This window comes from Ascaphus truei, chromosome 2, assembly GCF_040206685.1.
Source record: "Ascaphus truei isolate aAscTru1 chromosome 2, aAscTru1.hap1, whole genome shotgun sequence".
Lineage (NCBI taxonomy): Eukaryota > Metazoa > Chordata > Amphibia > Anura > Ascaphidae > Ascaphus > Ascaphus truei.
Window position 1 is genome coordinate 440,613,193 of NC_134484.1, and position 20,984 is coordinate 440,634,176.

The 20,984-nt window shown below is 41.3% G+C and overlaps 1 protein-coding gene across 2 annotated transcripts in view; it reads left to right on the forward strand.

Annotated features, from left to right (window-relative positions):
- The window catches only part of LMBR1 (limb development membrane protein 1), a 160,536-nt gene that overhangs the window by 58,034 nt on the left and 81,518 nt on the right, over positions 1–20,984 (forward strand). For both annotated transcript variants that reach the window (XM_075587853.1, XM_075587854.1), the window contains one exon: positions 17,968–18,094. In XM_075587853.1, the coding sequence (XP_075443968.1) occupies positions 17,968–18,094 (127 nt within the window). The remainder of the gene's footprint in view (positions 1–17,967; positions 18,095–20,984) is intronic.

Sequence of the window (20,984 nt, forward strand, 5' to 3'; positions counted from 1 at the left end):
GGTTGGCACTACATAAGTTAAAATATACACGTACTTTAAGCAGCAAAGCATATAGCACGGCGCAATTTTTTTCCCTTCATTAAAAAAATAATATATATTATTATTACAGATTTGTAGCAGGGCGTCTCTAGCGCTGAACTGTATTTATTTATTTCCGCTCCAGGGGCCCCCTCCTTCCAGAGATATTTACCTCCATAGGTTCTGTCGGTATCTTAGTGTTTAAATGTCCAGGTCATGCGAGCAAATCGGAAGTCTCAAGGGAATGTCATGCCTTCCTATTGGCCTACGTGATGTGAGACATTTAAGCCAGCATTTCGTTAGGCATACAAGTTCCCTGGCTACAGACTTACCGGCATCCCCTATGGAGGAATCTCTGGGAGCAGAGGGTCTCCGGAGCGGAAATGAAAATAATAATAATAAATAAAATCATTACAGGTTTGCAGCAGGGGATATCCGGAGCTAAACTGCGTTCATTTCAGCTCCGGAGACCCTCTGCTATATATATATATATATATATATATAATATACATATATATATATAGATAGATATATAGAGATATATCTATATATATATATATATATAGATATATATATATATATCTATATATATATATAGATATATACATATATATCTATATATATATATATATATATATATATATATATGTCCAGATCCCGGGTAAATGTGCAGACTCGATACCGTATTTTAGTGTTAATGACATATATTCTGATAAAGGTGACCACTCTCTAACTCAGCAATGCGCAAACTGGGGGGTGCAGCAGTTATAGAGGCTCTTCCCCCGAGGCATTTAAATCAAATGCCGGGGGACCGCGCGAGGCCTCTATAATACACTTACCTTCCAGCCACACGTCGTCCTTCTAACCCGGTGTCACGTTACCATGGTTCGAACAGGGTGGGTAGGGCACGAGGCGCCGAGGAGAGCAGGCAGGGGTGCGCACGGGGAAACATTTGCGCACCCCTGCTCTAACTCACAGAATCGTCTTCTTTATACAAACGAAAGCATACGGGTTCTATCTTAATAAAATCTCCTGGCCTCCCGATCACTTGTGGTTTGACCCCTATTAATAGCACCTGATGGCAGCGCAACTGAATCTAGAGAATTTTTTTAAAGCCAATGTGACCCTTTTAACTGCAGCTGCTAAATCCCTAATATGGATTATTTTGCGCATATTTAATATTTCCAACGGGGGAATTTGCTAAGTGATGCCAGTGTTCCCTGATGTATCCGTGGCATGAAATGATCACTGTCCTTTTCAGACCTGACCGGATGCTACAAGGGTCCTCATCTTGGTGATTTGTTCAAACCTTTTGATTTGTTTCTTGGGAAGAGCCTTTTTTTTTTTTTAAATAGTTTGCTACTCATGCAAGTGATCAAATCTGTCGCCTTTATTTTGTTTCCAAATGTTTAATTTGTTATTTTTTTACATTTTTTTTAAAGAAAATTGCCATTACTTTTTTCTTTTCTTTTGACATATAACGTCATTGTGAAAACCTGCAGCAGTTTATAGTTTTGAGAAATATTGGTGATGATTTGAAGAGGCAATGCATGCGGCACTTTAAAACAAAAAATATACATATTTTTGTTTTAATATATGCAGGCTTTGATTACCGTTACTGAAAACTAATTACCTAAGCTGCCGATCGATTTTTGTTCTCCCGTGATCAATCAGCAAAGTTCCTGTTCCCAGGGTTCACTAAATGGCTCTTTGAGTTTCAATGAATCCTTCGGTCAGTGTAACTCAGCAGCTACAATGTATTCTTATATTCCTAAGGTACTGTAACATTATCTATTAATACAGTTTGCAGCTCAAACAGCTGAGAATATTGGCAACAAATGGGGAGGTGGCTAAAACCTGCTATAGAAATCAAAGGATACTCAGTGCTGTGGGGTCTTTTTTAAACATAGAATATTGCATGAATTGTTTTTTTTTAAAGGACTGAATTTTAACTGATAACCTAGTATTTCATAAGACTCCATTTATAACTCAGAACCTACAACTCCCCCCCCTCCCTACAATCACATTCCGCATTATAGCTTCAGATGGGCAAAAAAATCCTTTGGTACTTGTTGATTCTTGACTATTTGGAGTAAACGGCTGTCTGGCCTTGATGTATTTCACAAGTCGCTGTGAGATCCGTTTAATAGATTTGCAAACATTAACAGTGGAAGAAGTGTTACACGGGTTAAATTAATTTCAATGCCCAAGTTTAAAGTGACACTCGTACTGGCAGGGTTGATTTATTGCCAAGGAAGATGTTAATATTGTTAATGTTTGTGTGTTTATAAATTCTAAAGCTCTTGTGTCCTACAACCCCTTCAGCCGAGCGGTGTGTTCCGGGATCATGTGACGGGGAATAAGGCAGGGGTGCTCAACCCCCCCCAACAGGTCAGGTTTTTATGATATCTTTGTTTCAGCACTGGTGGTGCAGTCTTAGCCTGAAAACCTGAGGGGGGCTTGAGGACTGGAGTTGATAACCTCTGGAATAAGGTAAAGGTAATTTCAGGATGAGAATAAACTCCTCTCTTATATTGCTGCGGGAGGTTAAAAAAGAAGTACAAATTGACTCCTATGTTGCATCCCAAACAGATGAATCTTTTACTTCTGAGTAATGTATATATTGTACACGTGTACATTCATTGTAGGGGACCAATAGGAGTTCTTAATCTATGAACATAGTGTACAGAGCATTCAAAGCCTCAAACATCTCTGTACGCTATAATTTGGGCTTTAAAGACCCTTTTAAGCCGGTCCCCTAAAAGGTATCATAACTTACAACTAAACTACACTTTGGTCATGTGTGTGTCATTTTGCCAATCTTCACACGGTGTCTGGACATGTATTTATTTATTCGTGTCCTGAGGTTATCTTTTTACTTTCCTGAACCCACGGCTAACACGCAGCAACAGAACCACGGAGCTTGTGTCAAATATTGTTTTATCTTTAGTAAAATAGTTTAGTGATATGAAGTTTGTCCTTGGGCTGAAGTTGCGTCTCAGTGAGTAAAGACACTGAGTTTCAAGCAGAGGAACCTGGTTCAATTCCCGGTATCGGCTCCTTGTGACCGTGGCAAGTCACGAGGAAATGCCCCTTTAAGCGACAAAGTATTGGACCCTAAACCCCAATTTATGTTTTAGCCACAAAATATCTTCTGTGTTAAGAATGCGGCACGTCATCAAAACCTCTATTGGGCCTGATAAAGGTCCTGACTGAAATCACAACATTGGTATAGGCTGAGCCCAATTTTCCTCCTAAGATAATTTAACCCCCTCACTTCCAAAGGGACCAGCAGAGCAATGCATTTATGGCCCCTGTGGCATTAAAGCAGAGGTGGACAACTCCAGTCCTCAAGGGCCACTGACTGGTCAGGTTTTCAGGAAATCTCTGCTTCAGCACAGGTGGCTCAATCAGTCACTGCTTCAGCACAGGTGACTCCTTCAGTGGCTCAGTCTTAGATGGAGCCACTGATTGAGCCACCTGTGCTGAAGCAGGGATATCCTGAACACCTGAAGTGTTGGTGGCCCGTGACATAAAGGCATGACAAAGATGATCATTTTTGAGGAGCATTCTTCATTAAGGTTTGGTAGAAATGCTGAAAATCCCTACAGATTTAATACTTGCGAAGGCACCACAGACCTGGTATTCTGGTGCTTTTAATGGTCTGTCCGTGCAAGATAATGGCCCGGCGACGGTGTAATTCAGACCAGAGCCAGTTTGAAGTGCCCTTCTTTTGACCTAAGAACTGCACATTGAGGCCAATATTCCCCAGGTATGTGAAGCCATCATATAATCGTGAGGCAGAGCGACAGGTGGTGAATGTGCATGTTTGTTAATGGTTCTTGCCTGACAATAACGAGCACCTGCCCTTTATTTTCATATTCCCTTTCAGGCCGTACATTGATCTTCTTTAGTTGATGGAGTACGTCTGCTGCCGTCCAAACGTCTGGCTAAGCAAACCTTACCCTAATGTTACTAAGAGACCCTCTTTTTGTTGCAGGGAAACAATGGGAGTGATATTTATTTTAAATGTGCTTTTGAATGCAGACATTTTTTTCCCAGGCTTTGTGGAATGGGCGGAGGCATCATGTATAAAGTCATGTTTACATACCTTACAACAGGTCCAGATGTCCTGGCCGCGCAGTATTCCAGCGCTCGTCACCCTGGAAACCTGCCACATTTATTGGAAGGAATTTGTTGAGTTTGTTTTTTTTATTTTTAAATGGCCCAGTTGTGCTTCATTAGAGTCAATATTTTTGTTCGTTGCGACCCACGTTTAAAAGCGATTTACGAAGAAAAGCCACATGATGGATATTGTTTTCTCGTGGCCATTGAAGGCAGATTATGCCACCCCCTCTTGCTGGACAGATCCCAGATAGGCGGTTTCCACGGTCTTTCAAAGTGAAACTATTGAAGATTGCATGGTGCTAGAATGGATTTGTGTAGTTGGTGGAGGGTTTGTGATGGTATCGTGGAGTATGAAGTTCAACAAAGTTTATTTATTTTTATTTACAGACCAAGAATATTCCAATGTTTTTTTATTATACATATTTATGCAGAGCCGCTTTCTTGAAGAAAGCCGCTATTTAGAAAGCCTCCCTTGCTTTCTGTTAAGGAGAATAAGTGCTGTGTAAACTAGGCCTGTCCAACTCCAGTCCTCGAGGGCCACAAACAGGCCAGGTTTTCAGGCTATCCCTACTTCAGCACAGCTGGCTCAATGAGTGGCTCAGTCATACTGAGCCACTCATTGAGCCAGCTGTGCTGAAGTAGGGATAGCCTGAAAACCTGGCCTGTTTGCGGCCCTCGAGGACTGGAGTTGGACAGGCCTGGTGTAAACCTTTATAAACTTTGGTCGAAAGAGCTATGCCACATTGTCTATAAGGTTTAGTATTTATCGAGATTTGTCTCAAAAAATGAAGGCATAAGGCAATTTGAACACCGCATAGAGCTGTTGACTTTCCCAACATAGATTTACATGTGAACAGTTAGTTAGAGCTCTAACCTTTCACAATATGATTTGTGATGTAGATCCTGAGCATGTACTGTATACAGGTAGTGGGCCAAAGCCCCCCAAAGTTGTGTGTAATTACAGCTTCTTCCACATCCATATCCCGTCCAATAACCTTTAAGTGAGGAGTGGCCCGTGAGCAAAGACACTGACTCTATATAAACAGTGACACTGACTTTGAAACAGGAGCCTGGTTCAATTCCCGGCTCCTTGTGACCTTGGGCAAATCACTTTATCTCACTTTATCTCACTGTGCCTCGGGCACTAAAAACATAGATTGTAAGCTATACGGGATAGGGACGGTGTCTGTAACAATTCCTGTGTGCTAAACTGTAACTGTGAAGCGCTTGAAGTCCCATTGGGAGAAAGGCGCTATACTGCACCGACACACTTTATTCGAGCAAATACCCAGTATGTACCTGGCAGATACCTGGAATGCGCCGCTCCTCACCTCTGACAAGCCCCGTTGCGTTTGCCTTCCCAGCCTGGGTTCATGCCTGGCTGACGGGCGGCTGATCTGTTAAATGATCAGCCGCCCGTTGGCGATTAGGATTTAATAGGCTGCAATGCTTCGCGTGTCTACCAGATGGCATAAATTCATGAATTGTAATGCAGTATATATATATATACTGTGCAGTATTGCAGCCAGCGGGAATAAAATGCTTCAATCCCTGCATGGAAAATAACCCAATGCACTCGGGCAGAAAACAGTCACAAACCTCAATACACCCGGGTATACCCGAATTCGTGGGACTAGCCGAGCTCGAATAAAGTGTGTCGCCAGTGTATGTAATAGTTATTATTTTTTATTATTATTTACGATGGCAGAAGTGTGGCAGGACACAAGTGCCACTAGAAGACTTCTGGGATCGCAACCATGTGATATCCTCAGCAGCAATCACTTAGGTGTGGCCCCCTGATGACTAAAACATAAGTGGACCACTCTCTGTGTTCGTTTCAAACACTCTAATGCAATCTCATAGAAAGCGAACAAAAATAACATTGTAAAGGCCCCTGGAGTGCTGCCCCATGTGACGTTCAGAGAATCTCATAAGGGCACTGTAAGGGTTATTGCCTTCTAACACTCATCCAAACAATATGGAATGCTTTGCTGGGCAAAAGTCTTTTGTGTGATACTGGATTGTGACATTTACCTCTCCATTAAAGAATCTCATGTTGGATTGGACTAGAACACTGTGTGCCCGGGGAAATCCACTGTGGGCATCAGGGGAAACCTCAAGGTCCCGACTGGTCAAGTCTTCTGGAAAGGCTGGCAGACTCCTGAAGTCTTGTGTAGACTCGGGAGATGTACTGTGTCTAGCAACAGCTTGTCTGAGTGTGGCTGTAGGAAGTAAGTTTGCTCTGTGTCCATCTGAGTCAGTCTGTTCTTCACCTACCGCTCACTACATGTATGAACGCCTGTGTGATCCTATGCAATGAGGCAGAAGTGCAAACCTTATTACAGTATAACTTTAAAGTGGCAGTCCCTACTACGACGAAAATGAGCAAAGGATAAAGGCATTTGAAAGCTGCAACCCTGTCCCTTTTTAATTTATTATTTTTTTTACAGAGAATTTCAAACTGAGGAGTCTTCCATAGCTGAAGGGAACTATTTTTAGCTACCAGAACCCTCTGGTTCTGGAGATACTTCTGGTTTTAGTTGCTGTTGTACCTTCTGAATGAAAAAAAAAAAATAGTGGCTGCAGTTATCCAATAGGAAGCTGCAACGTCATCCCCTCCGATGATATGGTTCCTTATGGCCCGTTGGACCTACTGGATTTGGCGGCTATTCTGATTGGAAACAAAAAAAGAAAAAAGCGCAAAGCCCATAGAGTAGTAAAGTTTTGTTTATAAGCAATTAAAAACGGTTATAAACACTTACAGAAGAGTAGTTAATACAGGCACTTCGGTACTTAGAATGACCGCGGGAACAGAGGCGCTTTACTCGTCTGCTGGTTAGGGTTGTGTAAGTCTTAGCCCTTCTCCTTCTCTCGATCGGCGATGTGTTCCCACTTTCGCGTCAGATGACTCGTGACGTCAGCGCGTGTGTCGTCGATCGGGGGTTGAACTACGTGTAGCCACCAGCACCCTCTCCAAACTCGGCGCGCAAAAAGCTCTGCAGTCCCACGTCTCCTCCTAGGGGTCTTCGTGTGAAAAAAACACCATCGTTTGGATTCCCATCAAAAGAGTTTGAGCAAGAATGGACAAACACGCTTGATGAGTGCTCCATGAAATTGATGGACTTAATCATAAAAACTAAAATCCAGGAGAGGATTACTGTGAAGAAGGGTATAAAAGATATTCAGCAGAAATTAAACAAACTCAAAGATAAGGAGGACTTTCAATCATTGGATAAAAAACTATCAAAAAATATCGAGAAAGCTGAAGCGGAGATTATGTTAAAAAAACAACAAAAATTCGACAGGGACCGTATGGATTACGAGCGCCACCAGGTCTATGTCTGGCAGAGACCGCCCCCACCGAGAAACCCCACACGTCAGGAGTCTGGACGGAGAGGGGCCCAGAATAATAACAACAAGAAAGATAGATCTAGAAGTTCCACACCCAAGAGATCCATCTTGAAGAAATCTGCAGAGACATCAAGTATGTCGGACATCTCTGATGGGGAAAACCGCCAGCACACGGTATCGTTCTCTACTGATGAAGACACGGACAGATACAGTGCTAATACCGATTACGAGTCCCGGAATACAAGACAACAGAGTGAAGCTTCAACATCCTATGATTTGAGGAGCCAGAGAACGGCAAAAAACTCAACAAAGGGACAAGGCGCTCAAACAAAAGACGGGGCACAAAAGAAAAGGAAAATAGACCCATGATGGAAAGCAATAATGTTGTGAATATCTCAGGGGTTAATATCTCTGATGGAGAGATGGCCGTGTTGAACAGAGGTCTTAATTTTGCACCGCTGAATGATTTCAATCTGTTCAACACGGTTATTGATCTGCAAAAATATGTCCGTAAGCTTTCACTCAAAAAATGTTTTGCATGAACAGATAAAACTGTCACTGAGCCTCTTCCCCTGGGTGAGGGGGGTCTCATTGACCCCCCCCCCCCACACAAGTGACGAGACCCAGTCAGATAGATTGTCCTTTAAAGAATATGGAGCCATACAGGACTTGATGGATTTAGATACAGACAACACAATGTTAGACTCTATTAGTGAGGAGGAGCAGTTCTCGTTCTTAAGTGGCACCAAACACACACATTTTAGGAATAGGTCCATCTTTTGTCCGTCCTTTTCAAAGGGTCCTCATCTACAGACGTATGAGCGGCTAGTAGAGCAGGATTTGCAGGCCTTGGCTAAAGGCTATATGTTCACTGCTCCCTCTTTTGATAATTTATCTAGAATAGACAGGATGAATTTGAATACACTTAAAAAGAGATCTGATATCATCATAAAAAATGCAGATAAAGGGGGAGCAGTGGTCATCATGCATACATCGGCCTACCATGCAGAAGCAATAAGACAATTGTCAAATACACAGGCATACTGTAAATTGGACAAAGACCCTACTCAGATGTACTTAAGGGAAATACATGTTCTGTTCGATCTGGGCAGAGAGTTGGGAGTACTTAACAATCGCGAGTCAACTTACCTATACAATCCTTTTCCGGTCGTGCCTATTTTTCACCATCTCCCAAAGATCCACAAGACTTTAGTCTGCCCTCCAGGCAGACCTATTATATCAAGTATTGGATCTTTGGGAGATGGTTTATCTAGGTACGTCGATTATTTTTTACAAACCTTGGTCAAAGAATTACCTGCATATTTGAGAGATTCGGCAGATTTGCTTCAGGATATTCAAAGAATCACATGGCTTAATGGTTACACCTGGGTTACCCTTGACGTAACCTCATTATACACGGTAATTGATCACACTTTGGGCACGAGAGCAATTAGTCACTTTTTAAATCACTCTAATTTAAGTATGGCACAAATCACTTTCCTGTTAGACTCAGTCACTCTCTTGTTACAGCACAATTATTTTATGTTTGATGCACAGTTTTATTTACAGTCACAAGGCACAGCCATGGGCACGTCATTTGCACCTTCATATGCAAACCTATTCATGGGATTTTGGGAGTCCACTCAAATTTTTGGTGATCACAATCCCTTTAGAGATAATATTGTTTTTTATCGTCGCTTCATTGACGATTTATTATTTATTTGGAATGGGGACACTGACACCTTACACAAATTCTTTGAATATCTCGAGGCAAATACATATAATTTAAAATTTACACATACCTATAGTGACTCGCAGATTGATTATTTAGATCTACATTTATATATAGATGTTGGACAACAAATTCAGACCAGCATCTATAGGAAAGCAAACTCCAAAAACTCTCTGCTCAGATCGAACAGTGCCCATCCGAGACCCCTTATAAAGGGGATACCCAAAGGGCAGTTTTTAAGACTGAGGAGATTATGTTCCACTGACGAGTCCTTCTTGGTACAAGCTGATGATTTGAAGGGAAAATTTAGGGAGCGTGGTTATGGGGAGGGGGACCTGGAGAGGGCCTTCCAACATGCTTTACAGGCTGATCGTAATGATCTGATTAAAAAGAGAAAATCCAAGAAGTTCATTAAACAGGATGATGCTGTTCAGGTCCCACTCTTCATAACTACCTTCTCTAAACAGGCAGAGCAAATAAGGCATATTTTGCAAAAACACTGGGGGGTTCTCAAATTGGATTCAGAACTTGATGCATATACTGTACAAAAACCAAGAATGGTATTCAAGAAAGCAAAAACCATCGGTAATTCTGTATCTCCCAGTTTATTTAGCTCAAAAAACAAGAACACTACGCAGCTACCAAGGGGATTTTTTCAATGTGGTAACTGTAACCTTTGTAGGTATGCGAAACCTGTTAAATCATTGAGAGATGTATATACTGGTCATATATACAAGATTGAGTCTTTTATGACATGTAACACTGATTTTGTAGTGTATCTATTGAACTGCGCATGCGGCAGTGGTTACATAGGTAGGACAATTAGATCAGTGAAGGTGAGAATTACAGAGCATATACGCAGCATCAAAAACAAAGATGAACGTTTTCCAGTAGCGCGCCACTTTAACGCATGTCCACATGGATCCATTAAAACACTCACATACAGTGCCATTGAGAAGATCTCTATACATCCCAGAGGAGGAAATAGGGAGGCACTATTAAACCGCCGAGAAATGTTCTGGATTTATGCCCTTGGGACAATGGCACCCAGGGGCATGAACCAGGACTGGGAATTGAAACATTTCCTTAATTAACTTATCATATTAATTAATATATCATCTATACCCTATTAGTTTGGGGGAGTTATGTATTTTTGAATTCAGATATTTTTCAAGGCACGTAGTGTTTTATTTTATTTTATTTTATGCTAAGTGCCCTCTGCATAGTCTCACAAAGGAACATGTACCACAATATGTACAATACACAAATCTCAATCATAATGAACAGTAATATGTCCCTACTTAGACTACAGGAAGGGCAAATATATATAAAAACTATATCATTTATCATATAAGCTCAGTAAATTATGTATGTAAGATATAGTCAGTACACAATATTGCCCATAGTAGTATATGAGTACCTCCACTGAGGTTATAAGATTCGCAAAATAATTTTTAATCTTCAATACTTAATGTTTATTGTTCTTGTTTTGTTATGTATGTCATTGATGTCACTGGACATGTTATACCATATTTACTGTATGTTGTTTCTCCTTCCCCCTTGTTCTATGGTTCCACCTCCTGTCCCCCCCCCCCCCTCCCGATCCGTTCGCGTGGCTAATATATGAGCACTAATAGCATAAACATTGTCATGCAGGGAAGACCAATGTTATGGTTTGTGGCGGTTGCTTAGCAACGTCGCCAACCCACGCGATTAGACATCTGATAGGCTAGACCAACAGCCAGTGAGGTTCCATACCGGCGACTCACGCGCTGCAGTACATAGCGCGATGACGTAAGGGGGAGGGGCCTACACTCAACCAGCGCTACTGGGAAGAGCTATGCTATTGTGTATGGCGGTTGCCTAGCAACGGCGCGGCACGGGCCGCCTGAGGGGTGTGCGCACAGCTGATGCATCCTCCAACGGGCACAGCAACCAATGGGGTTTATTTGCGGCGATTTTGGCGCCAAAAAACACGGCGATGACGCAAGTGGGAGGAGTATAATGCATAAAACAGGGGGAAGTGAAGACGCGAGTCAGCTCTATGATTAAGGACTATGCTAGTCCGAAACGCGTCAGAGCGTGTCCCCCATACCATGTTGTCCTAATAAAAATTTATTTTTAAACAACACCCTGCTGGTCTCCCATTTCTACGAGCTGTGCACCGCTGGAATTCTTGGATCTCCTCTACTACCATTAGCTTAGTGTTAGCAGCACACAATAGCAACCATAGCAATGTCAGCCCTACGCGTTTCAAGGACAATGTCCTCTTCATCAGGGGCACTTTCATTGCTGGTTGCTTATAGATAGGATATATATATAGAGCATTAATTAATTATATAATGCAATTGATTAATTTGGTGCCATTTTAGTAATTGTATTCTGATTGCCTGAATCAAAACTAAACTAAAACGGTATATATCTCAGGAATCTGAAATTGGCATGATAGAGCTCCAGAGGGCCCCCGCTCCGAAGGTGAAAGAATGAGAATAGGCAGGATACAGCTTTATTAGGTTAATACAAGGTTTCTCTACTCCAATTCTCAAGACCACCAAACGGGTCAAGTTTTAAGGATAACCCTGCCTCAGCACAGGTGGTGCAGTCTTCAAGTGAGCCACTGATTGAGCCGCCTATGCTGAAGCAGGGATATACTTAAAGCCTGACCTTTTGGGGGGTCTTGAGGACTGAGTTGAGAACTCCTGGGTTGATAGGTGGTTATATGTGACTGATTTGATAGTATTAGTATATTGTGATAATTCATTATTTTGTAACTTTTCCCATGGTAAACAAAACCTGTGGGAGGTGTTTCCAAACGTCATCTTATGTCTGTTCTTGATAAGACTGCTTGTCAGAGCTCAAAATTAGAGGGAAATTGTTGAGTTTTGTACATTGTATAGTAATTATGAAGCCATGTTCTTATGCACCGGATTCATATGGCTGTATGGAGTTCCTCCAACCTTTAGGCCCCTATTCAACCGAGAGCTAATGTGTTGGCATACATTGAATATTAACATTGTCACACTGTAAACTATGCATGAACATACATTTATTTTAAATCATTGCTTCAGTTCATGGGGGGAAAAAAAACAGGTCAAACATTACAAATCTTAAATTGAACCTCCATTAACTGTGGTTGAAATGGGCGTTGCAGAGTTTCTTTTTCGTGTGATTGGTGAAACCGGTTTACTGTACCAATAACAACTGCCTTCGCCAATTAGGATAAATTCAATATTCTCTGAAACTGCTATTCGGGTGGTTTTTCGGTCAAAAATCCTCATTGATGCGAGTGGGGATTTCTCTGTGAAAACGTTCCGGACAGCTGCTTGGGAGTACATTGAATTCACCCCATAGTCTTGGCTTTGGAACTCAATGTCATTTTTGAGCTACATTAGACCAGGTTTATGGGGAGATTCGCTGAAATCTTTTGTGGGTTAAGCCAGGCACATGATCCAGCGTGAACAGATTATTCAAGTTAATGGTAGTCCACTTCGGATCGGATGTGTCTCCCACGCAACAGACCTTAGTGAATCTCCTTGTGTGTACGAAGACCAATATAAGTTTTACTTCTCATCTCTCTAGATGAGCAGCGGCATTGTGTGTTTTTATATGTGGTGGCAGAGTAAGACTCCAGTTCTATTTAAATTCTGTATCAATCATTTAGCATGACTTCTGAGGCACCTTTCACTTGTATACAGTGTATTTAAGCACACGTTTGACATAAAGCTGCCCCTTGGGGCTGTACAATTTCTGTTTTTAATGGAAAGATGAGCAGTTAAGAGCTCCTTAGTGTAACTGCTGCTGATTTAATGGTAGTGATAAAAGTTCACTCCACTTCCATTTACAGAGAGGCACATCTCTTTCAGGGTTGTATTAATGTTATGAGGCAAACCTTCAAAACACAAGTGAAATTTAGCATGAGATTTGTCAATCGGGGATTGTGAGCATTTACATTGTGTAGGGCCAATGGTTTTATGATATCTGAGTGTGTGTGTGTATATAGCTATATCTATTGCCTTCTGTTCAGGAAGATGTATAGTGGCACTTGTGCTGGTAGGTATAACCATACTACTGCACCGACACACTTTATTCGAGCAAATACCCAGTATGTACCTGGCAGATACCTGGAATGCGCCGCTCCTCACCTCTGACAAGCCCCGTTGCGTTTGCCTTCCCAGCCTGGGTTCATGCCTGGCTGACGGGCGGCTGATCTGTTAAATGATAATGATTAGGATTTAATAGGCTGCAATGCTTCGCGTGTCTACCAGATGGCATAAATTCATGAATTGTAATGCAGTATATATATATATACTGTGCAGTATTGCAGCCAGCGGGAATAAAATGCTTCAATCCCTGCTTGGAAAATAACTCAATGCACTCGGGCAGAAAACAGTCACAAACCTCAATACACCCGGGTATACCCGAATTCGTGGGACTAGCCGAGCTCGAATAAAGTGTGTCGCCAGTGTATGAAAGCTTGAACAATGTACCCAGCTGAAGTGGGACACGTACTTGTCAACATGCAAATGAGGCTGGCATGGCAGGTAAATCCTTCGCCCCCAAATATGAAACACCCTGCAAAGCAATGGCGCTCAGAGGCTGGATTGACCACATTCAGGGTGAAGGCAGAAAAGGCTAAGAATCCCCAGAGATTAAAGAAAAATTGTTATTCAAACCTGGCTACCTACAACTGCTGGACTCTCCAATGAAGCTGCACTGTAAGATCTTGAACAATAACTTGAAAATGTTAGAATCAATGGAGTAGGCTTCATCGTTAACGAGAGCTGGAGAAAAAAACAGAGTGGAGTATGAAAGCTCATCAGAAAGAGCAGCCAGAATCGGCATTTAGTTGACAAAGAAATACAGGTTTCAAATAATCCCAAGTGTGTGTGCTCAAATCGTGCAGACCGCGAAGTGGAAGCCTTCTATCATGAACTCAATCAACTTAACAACCAAGGAGATTGTCACTTCAAGATCCATTATGGGAAATTTCAATGCAAAGATTGGTGCCAATCAGAAAAACGAAGCATCAGCTGGCAAGTGTGGTTACGGTTACAGGAATGAACGTGGAGACAGGTTGGTAGAATTTGTAGAATGTGAAATCCTCTACGTCATGAATTGATTCTTCAAGAAGAATCCAAATAGAAAATGGACATAGAATTAACCTAAGGGAACCGAGAATGAACTTGACTAGATTCTAGCTGAGGTGTGCGCAAACTAATCGTGCTGCGCCCCACCCCCCCTGCCTGATTTCTTCCCGCCCCTGGTGCTCGCGCCCCCCCCCCCAAACCTTGTTTTCTGGCGAGCGAGGGTCATTTGACGTCAAGCCATGACCCCGCGGCATCATTTGACACCGCGTTGCCATGGCGACAGGTCATGTGTCTTCACGTCACATGGATCCCGCGGCGTCAAATGACGCTGCGTTGCCGTCACACAGCCGACTGAATCAAGGTAAGTGGAGTGTTGCAGAGGCCTCACGCGATTCCCCGGCATGAAATTAAACGCCTTGGGGAAGAGCGCTGGGCCTCTGCAACTGCCCGCACCTCCCCAGAAAAAACTCTCGCCCCCCAGTTTGGAGGAATCGCTAACTGCACCCCATGTGTATATACGGTAGAGCTCATAAGTATCACCATTATGCTGTACATATATATCACTTCTAAAATGATTAATGTTTCCCTTCTTGTGTATGACATATTACTTTACACAGAACAAGTAATTGAAATAAATATATTTTCTTATCTGAGTTCATACTTCATGGATGATGTCATTGAGTCACCCCAGGGATGACTGAACAAGTCATAGAAACTGTGGGCTATAATAGTTTCTAAACAATTACTGTACAGTCATTTGAAAAGTGTTATGGCTTTGGGAATATTGCAGCATTTGACTTTCTGTCTTCACCAAGTCCATGTTATGGTCCCAACGTTGGGATCCAGCAGATGTGTTCACCCTGCAACCTTCTGTGTTATGTTCATGAAATAATGGGATCAACCTGCCAATCAGCAACGATGTGAACAACTCCTTGGTTAGGGTTCCACTTATCATTATTTGTTTTGGAAAGAGTTACATGTGCTCTTTACATGTGTGGGGAAGCTACTCGATTTTTGGCTTCATAAAAAGCTCAGAATATACATTTATAAGTGAGATGTATTTTAGATAATGGCCCACCGCTCGTTAAAATCTAGATTTTGTGACTTAACTTTTCAGGTAAATTATCTGAAACTTCTTTACAAAGAAGGGTAGTTTGTATAGATCAACCTTCTACTCTTAAGAAGATGATGTGTGTAAAACCGTTTAACAGGCATTTTTATATATCTATACAGTATTGCACTGAATTTTTGGGGGGTCTTTCTCACCTTGTCTCCACAAGTACACTTTTCCCTATTTAATAATTTCCATATATTTACTGTTCATATCCACCCATGCTGGGATTATTTGCTGATCTGACCTGTAAAAGGACTCTGAGGGCATTCCAAGTCCATTAAGAAATGCAATAAAAACGAGAAAAAAAAAAGTATAAACTCCAAACACGTTTTGACGGGTCATATAAGAATCAGTTGCTATGCTCCATGATATTTGAACACTTCCAGCTATATTCATAGGCCAGTTCCATAACTAAACATCCTTGTGCTGTAAGTAAAATCAATTACAGGCAGGTGTCTATAATAAGGCTGTAAACCCCATCAAGGATTTCCGGTGACATCAAAACACTGGGTCTGAAGGTCGAGTGCTTGGATATGTAACCAGAGATGGCGGTAGCAGGCTAATTTATGGAGGCCTGTCTGTGTTTGCTCATTCAGTTATTTTTCTGTGCTTCCGATGATACCACTCCGTCCTGCATCAAATTGATATCATCTTAGGTCTCTAGACTTCCTTTAAATTGTGAACGCAGCAATCCGTGCTGAACGCCATTTGGTTTGCATTTCGGGGGTTTAAAAAAAAAACAAAAAAAAACATTTATTTACTGTAAGAGATCTCATCTGGCCATTTCCAAAGCTGTTTTTGTTATTACAATGATTAAAATCTGATGCTACGTTCAGGAGATGTACACATTTATAATATTAACCCGTTAGATGGCTCATGAAGTAGTTACCATGTCTTGGAGTTTGCCGTTCTAGGGTCACCATGACATATTGGCTAAGTTGTATGCTATCTGCTCATTTGTTTATGGGGGGGGGGGGGCACTCTGCGCTAACGTGCTATGGCTGAATGAGGAAGGTTAGAGGATCACGTGTCATGTTTTTTTTAACACCACCTGTTAAAAAATGTTTTATAAGAGAGCAGGACATGCTCAGAGGACAAGATACAAACATTGCAGGAGTAAAACTCGTATAGGCTTCTGGGGGATTGCTGCTATAAGATGTAATGGTTCAGGTAAAGAATTCTCTCCTGAATTTTTTTTTCCTGGTGTCAATACTACAGGTAGTTGAGGGTGAGCGAATGAGGACACCAGGAGTTTGCAAAGGTTTCTAAATTTGTCACACTTCCAAATTAGATGAAATTCAAACCAACCTTGTTTGTTTATGGGCGTGTCCATTAGACTCCATGGGGGCCTCCGTGTGATGATCGCACACCCGACTTGTCGGTAGTAGTAATTAAGTGAAAGCTCTTGTACACTGTGAAAAAAAAGTATACAGTATTGTGGCACTGGCATAAAAAATACATATGGTCATAGTTTATATATCTTGTCTTCACAGTCACATCCACTATTCTCATGTTTTCTTACCCTAAGAAACTTAACCAGGGTTAGAGACCTAATATACCTACGTCTGCTATTTTCAATGAGATGACAAAAACATTTGAGAATAATGGATGTGTAGGTGAGTTTAATAAATAACAATCTTTTACATAAGCGACTATTTATTTTTATGGTAGTGCAGTCATATATGCTCATGATTATTGTAAATAAAGGCAGTGGTCAAAGTGTAGCGGTACTAGGATGTATGGAGTAACACTACTTCATTTTCACACCCAGAGTACACATTTACAAGGATAAATGTACAGTGTACCTCTCTACCTTTCTATTTTTTACACTATCAATACTGTATCACTTAAATCCTTTCTAGAATATAGTCCCCCCAAAAATAAATCTTTGCCATAATGTTTATTTAATATACATCTATTTTAAAATCGCACAGCGTATTGCACTTTTTTTTTTTTTTTATACGCCGTTTTGACTACTGCACAAAGACTGGGTGTGAATGCAGAAAAGATGCCATAGTCCTTTTGTCCACACGAGGGCTCTGGAGACTTCAGCGAATCACTTCCAAGAGCCGATTAATAGGGCAGCATCATAGAAGATGACTTCACCCTACCTGTGCAGAGCTGGATCTTGGATGCAGGATTCTGGAACTTCGCCAGTGTCTGCCTTCCATTCCCTTGATTGGAATCACAGTTACAATTTGCTAATCCACTTTCTCAACCGAAAGAATCAGAAAAGTAATCCATCTTTAAAAATGGCTTTGCAAAAACTATGACGTTATCAGGAAAGTTTATTTTTAATGTAGAACTCGAGAATCAATAAGGGTTGTGTTTTAATTCCAAATTATTCATCAAAACTCATCTCTATTGAAACATGGATTTAATTAGTCACTCCAGAGACTTAAGTAGTCAATGGAAAAAATGTTTTGTATCCTAAAAATGTTTTTTCCCCGCCCGTGTTGCTTCCTTGTTTCCTACTAAAATACCTGTAATTTTGTGATATCGTGGTAAAATAATGGGATTTTTCTTTTTTCCTACAGGGAATCAAAGCTCGTATTTTAGAAACAATGGTCATGCTGATTCTTCTTGCGCTTCTTATTTTTGGCATCGTATGGGTGGCCTCTGCCCTGATTGACAACAGCTCTGCAAGCATGGAGTCCTTATATGGTAACCACCTGTGTCCTACAGTATGCTGCCATGTTTGTTGCTGCTCATATTCCAGGCACAATTAGTACCCTCATATTTTATTGCTAACCTTTTTTGATTTTTGAGCTGTATACCATTCCTTTTCTATACTTTTCTTAACATTCAGTAGAAACGTGGCATTTGACAGCAGATAAGAACCACTTGGCTCACCGTGTCTGCCCGTCTTCCTATCGGCTGTTAAAGCTCACACCCTCGTTGGTCCTTGGCTTTCTTCCATATTTAGGGTACCCTTATGTCTATCCCAAGCATGTTACAATTCCCTTCCTGTATTAGGCCTCGTTCAGGGTGCTGGCTTCGGAGGGAGGGCGTGCTGACGTGCTTGCTGCAGTGAGAAACAAAGTATTCAATTTGAATACTTGTTTTCAAGGTAGCTACTGCCCTGCCTCCGAAGCCAGGCGTTGCCGCTGACGACAGCTCAGTAAACGAAAATTTCGTTTCTTGGAGCTGAAGCCGCGTCACAGGGACCAAGGCAGCCAATGAAATCATTCTTCAGAATGATTTCATGGCTGCAGCTTGGATACTTTAACCCTGCAGCCTGTAGCCCCGCCCCCTCCCCAACGCTGAAAAGGCAGCTGGGGGATAATCACATGTCGCCAGCAAACTCCCAGCACTGCCTCCCGCACGCCCCCCCTCCGAGTCCTCAGCTGCCTCCCTGAACGAGCCCTTAGCCTCAATATTCAACTGCAGCATGGGAGTAACAAAGATACATTATGTGGCAAAGAGGTCAAAAGGACACACTTTTTAATGGGCTAACAAAAACAGAAAGGCCAGTGCATCATACAAAATGACACAACATATAGTACAATACCCCCGTGCTTATCTGCTCATGAAAAAGGGTCATTTAGTTAAACCCTTTGGCCAAAAGGTTATAAGCCTGCAGCCACTTCCCGACATGACCAATCTGCAGGTCCTAACACAACCTGGTACAATTCTCATGTACTTCTCTTTTCTGCTGGAGGGAGAAAGACCATACTGGGTCTGTGATTCACAGGATCATGATAAAAGCTGCTAATTGGAAAGTGGGGCGAGGCGAGCTTTCAACCATGGGAAGGAGGGCCACACTTTTAATGGGTTATATAGAGTTTAATTTCTGTGTGTAACACTGGTACAAAAGGAAATATTCTTGCAGTGTGTAGTCGATGGAGATTATTTGATTTATAGAAAGTCATTGTTCTTCTCTAAATGTATTATCTAGGACCAATTGTATATTCATTGTAATTCAATGCCACTATAATAGCCCGTGTGTTGTGTTCAGACACAATCTCATTTCATTACAACAAGTTCCAGAGTCACAAACTGTGACTTAAAATTTACCTGAGTTTGTGTGTCCATTCCAAAGAGAAGAAATCCGTAAACGCATGCTTATATCAAATATCTGCTTGAGTGTCATGTTTTGGGGGGGAAATGTGTTTGCTTCTAGCCAAAAAAGAACATATATACTCAGCGCTCTGAAGAACCCCCTATTGCAGATCTTTATTATAAAAAAAAAATTAAGTTTAGCAGTACGTTGGAGAAAAAACTAAGATGGCTGCAGGGTGACATGCTCGGAAGCTGCTGTGTCATCTCACATGGCTTTTATTGGCTGCCAAAGTGAGGCTGACTCCTGTGGCCATATCTAGTCTCTCGGACAAGAATTCCTGTAAGTGTATGTGTACATACAAGCCATGTTATCATTGTTAGATGACACAGCAGCTTCCGAGCAGGTCACCCAGCAGCCATCTTAGTTTTTTTTTCTCAAAAGTACTGCTAAACTTAACAACAAAAAATTATAATAGAGCTCTGCAATTGGGGGTTCCCTGGAGCTCTGAGTGCCACGGTTTAACTCCTTCTACATATGAGGTAAAATTATAAATAAATACTTGATTTTCAGAGGAAGGGAGTTTCTGCTTTAGCTTTGTCTGGTTTTACTATGTTGCTAATTAATTCAGCTAACACAATTCAGACAATATTTTATATTCTTAAACAAAGTGTCTATGGTCACACACCGTCATAGAAATCTCGGCGGCACGAAATGTCACATTGTAGATCAGAAGTGTACAATGAGCTAGAATTGCGCTTTCTGTAAGATGGACAGCAGGGGACTAGTCTGTAGCTACCAATTGTGCATTTGTGTTCAGCCAGTTCTATTGAAGAGAACACAAAAGGGCCTCATTTTTCTTAAACTCGCATCTTATTCTGTTCTTTGAAAACGAAAAATCTGATTTTGTTGACCGTGACTTCAGTAAACTGATTAGTTGGACACCATATGTGAGTTAGGCTTCTTAATTAACATGGTTATTTATGATTTTTTTTAAATATATACTATATATTTTTTTAAATTTATTTTGAAGAATACAGGTAGTCCTCGCTATCCAATGTTTAACTTTACAACAAATGGCATATCCAACGCTTTACAATGCAACCCTATGGGCCCTTTTTTTGACGCCGGAATGCGTTACCCGACGCCTGAATGCGTTATCCAACGCTCACCACCACTGATTAACATGGGACTCACTTTACAACGGTTTCACTATCCAACGCTACTTCCAGAATGGATTCCGTTGGATAACCGAGGACTGCCTGTAGAATACACTGTTTGGACGCGTTTAAGTGTTTAATCCTTTGTTGACGAATGGCCTGCAGTGTATTATGATTCAATTTTTAAAACTTAATTTTCTATTTAATTCCAGTGACGTGACTCAATAGTTTTTTTTATTTTATTTTTTAACAATGATAAGCAAAAATGATTCACTACCTTCTCCACTTATTTTTTTTTTTTTTATAGTGGTATTTAAGAATTAAAAGGTTTATATGTTTTAACCCATCACTTTGCAAAGTGAATGCAATATGTGGCAGGCTTTCTGCCAGCAAA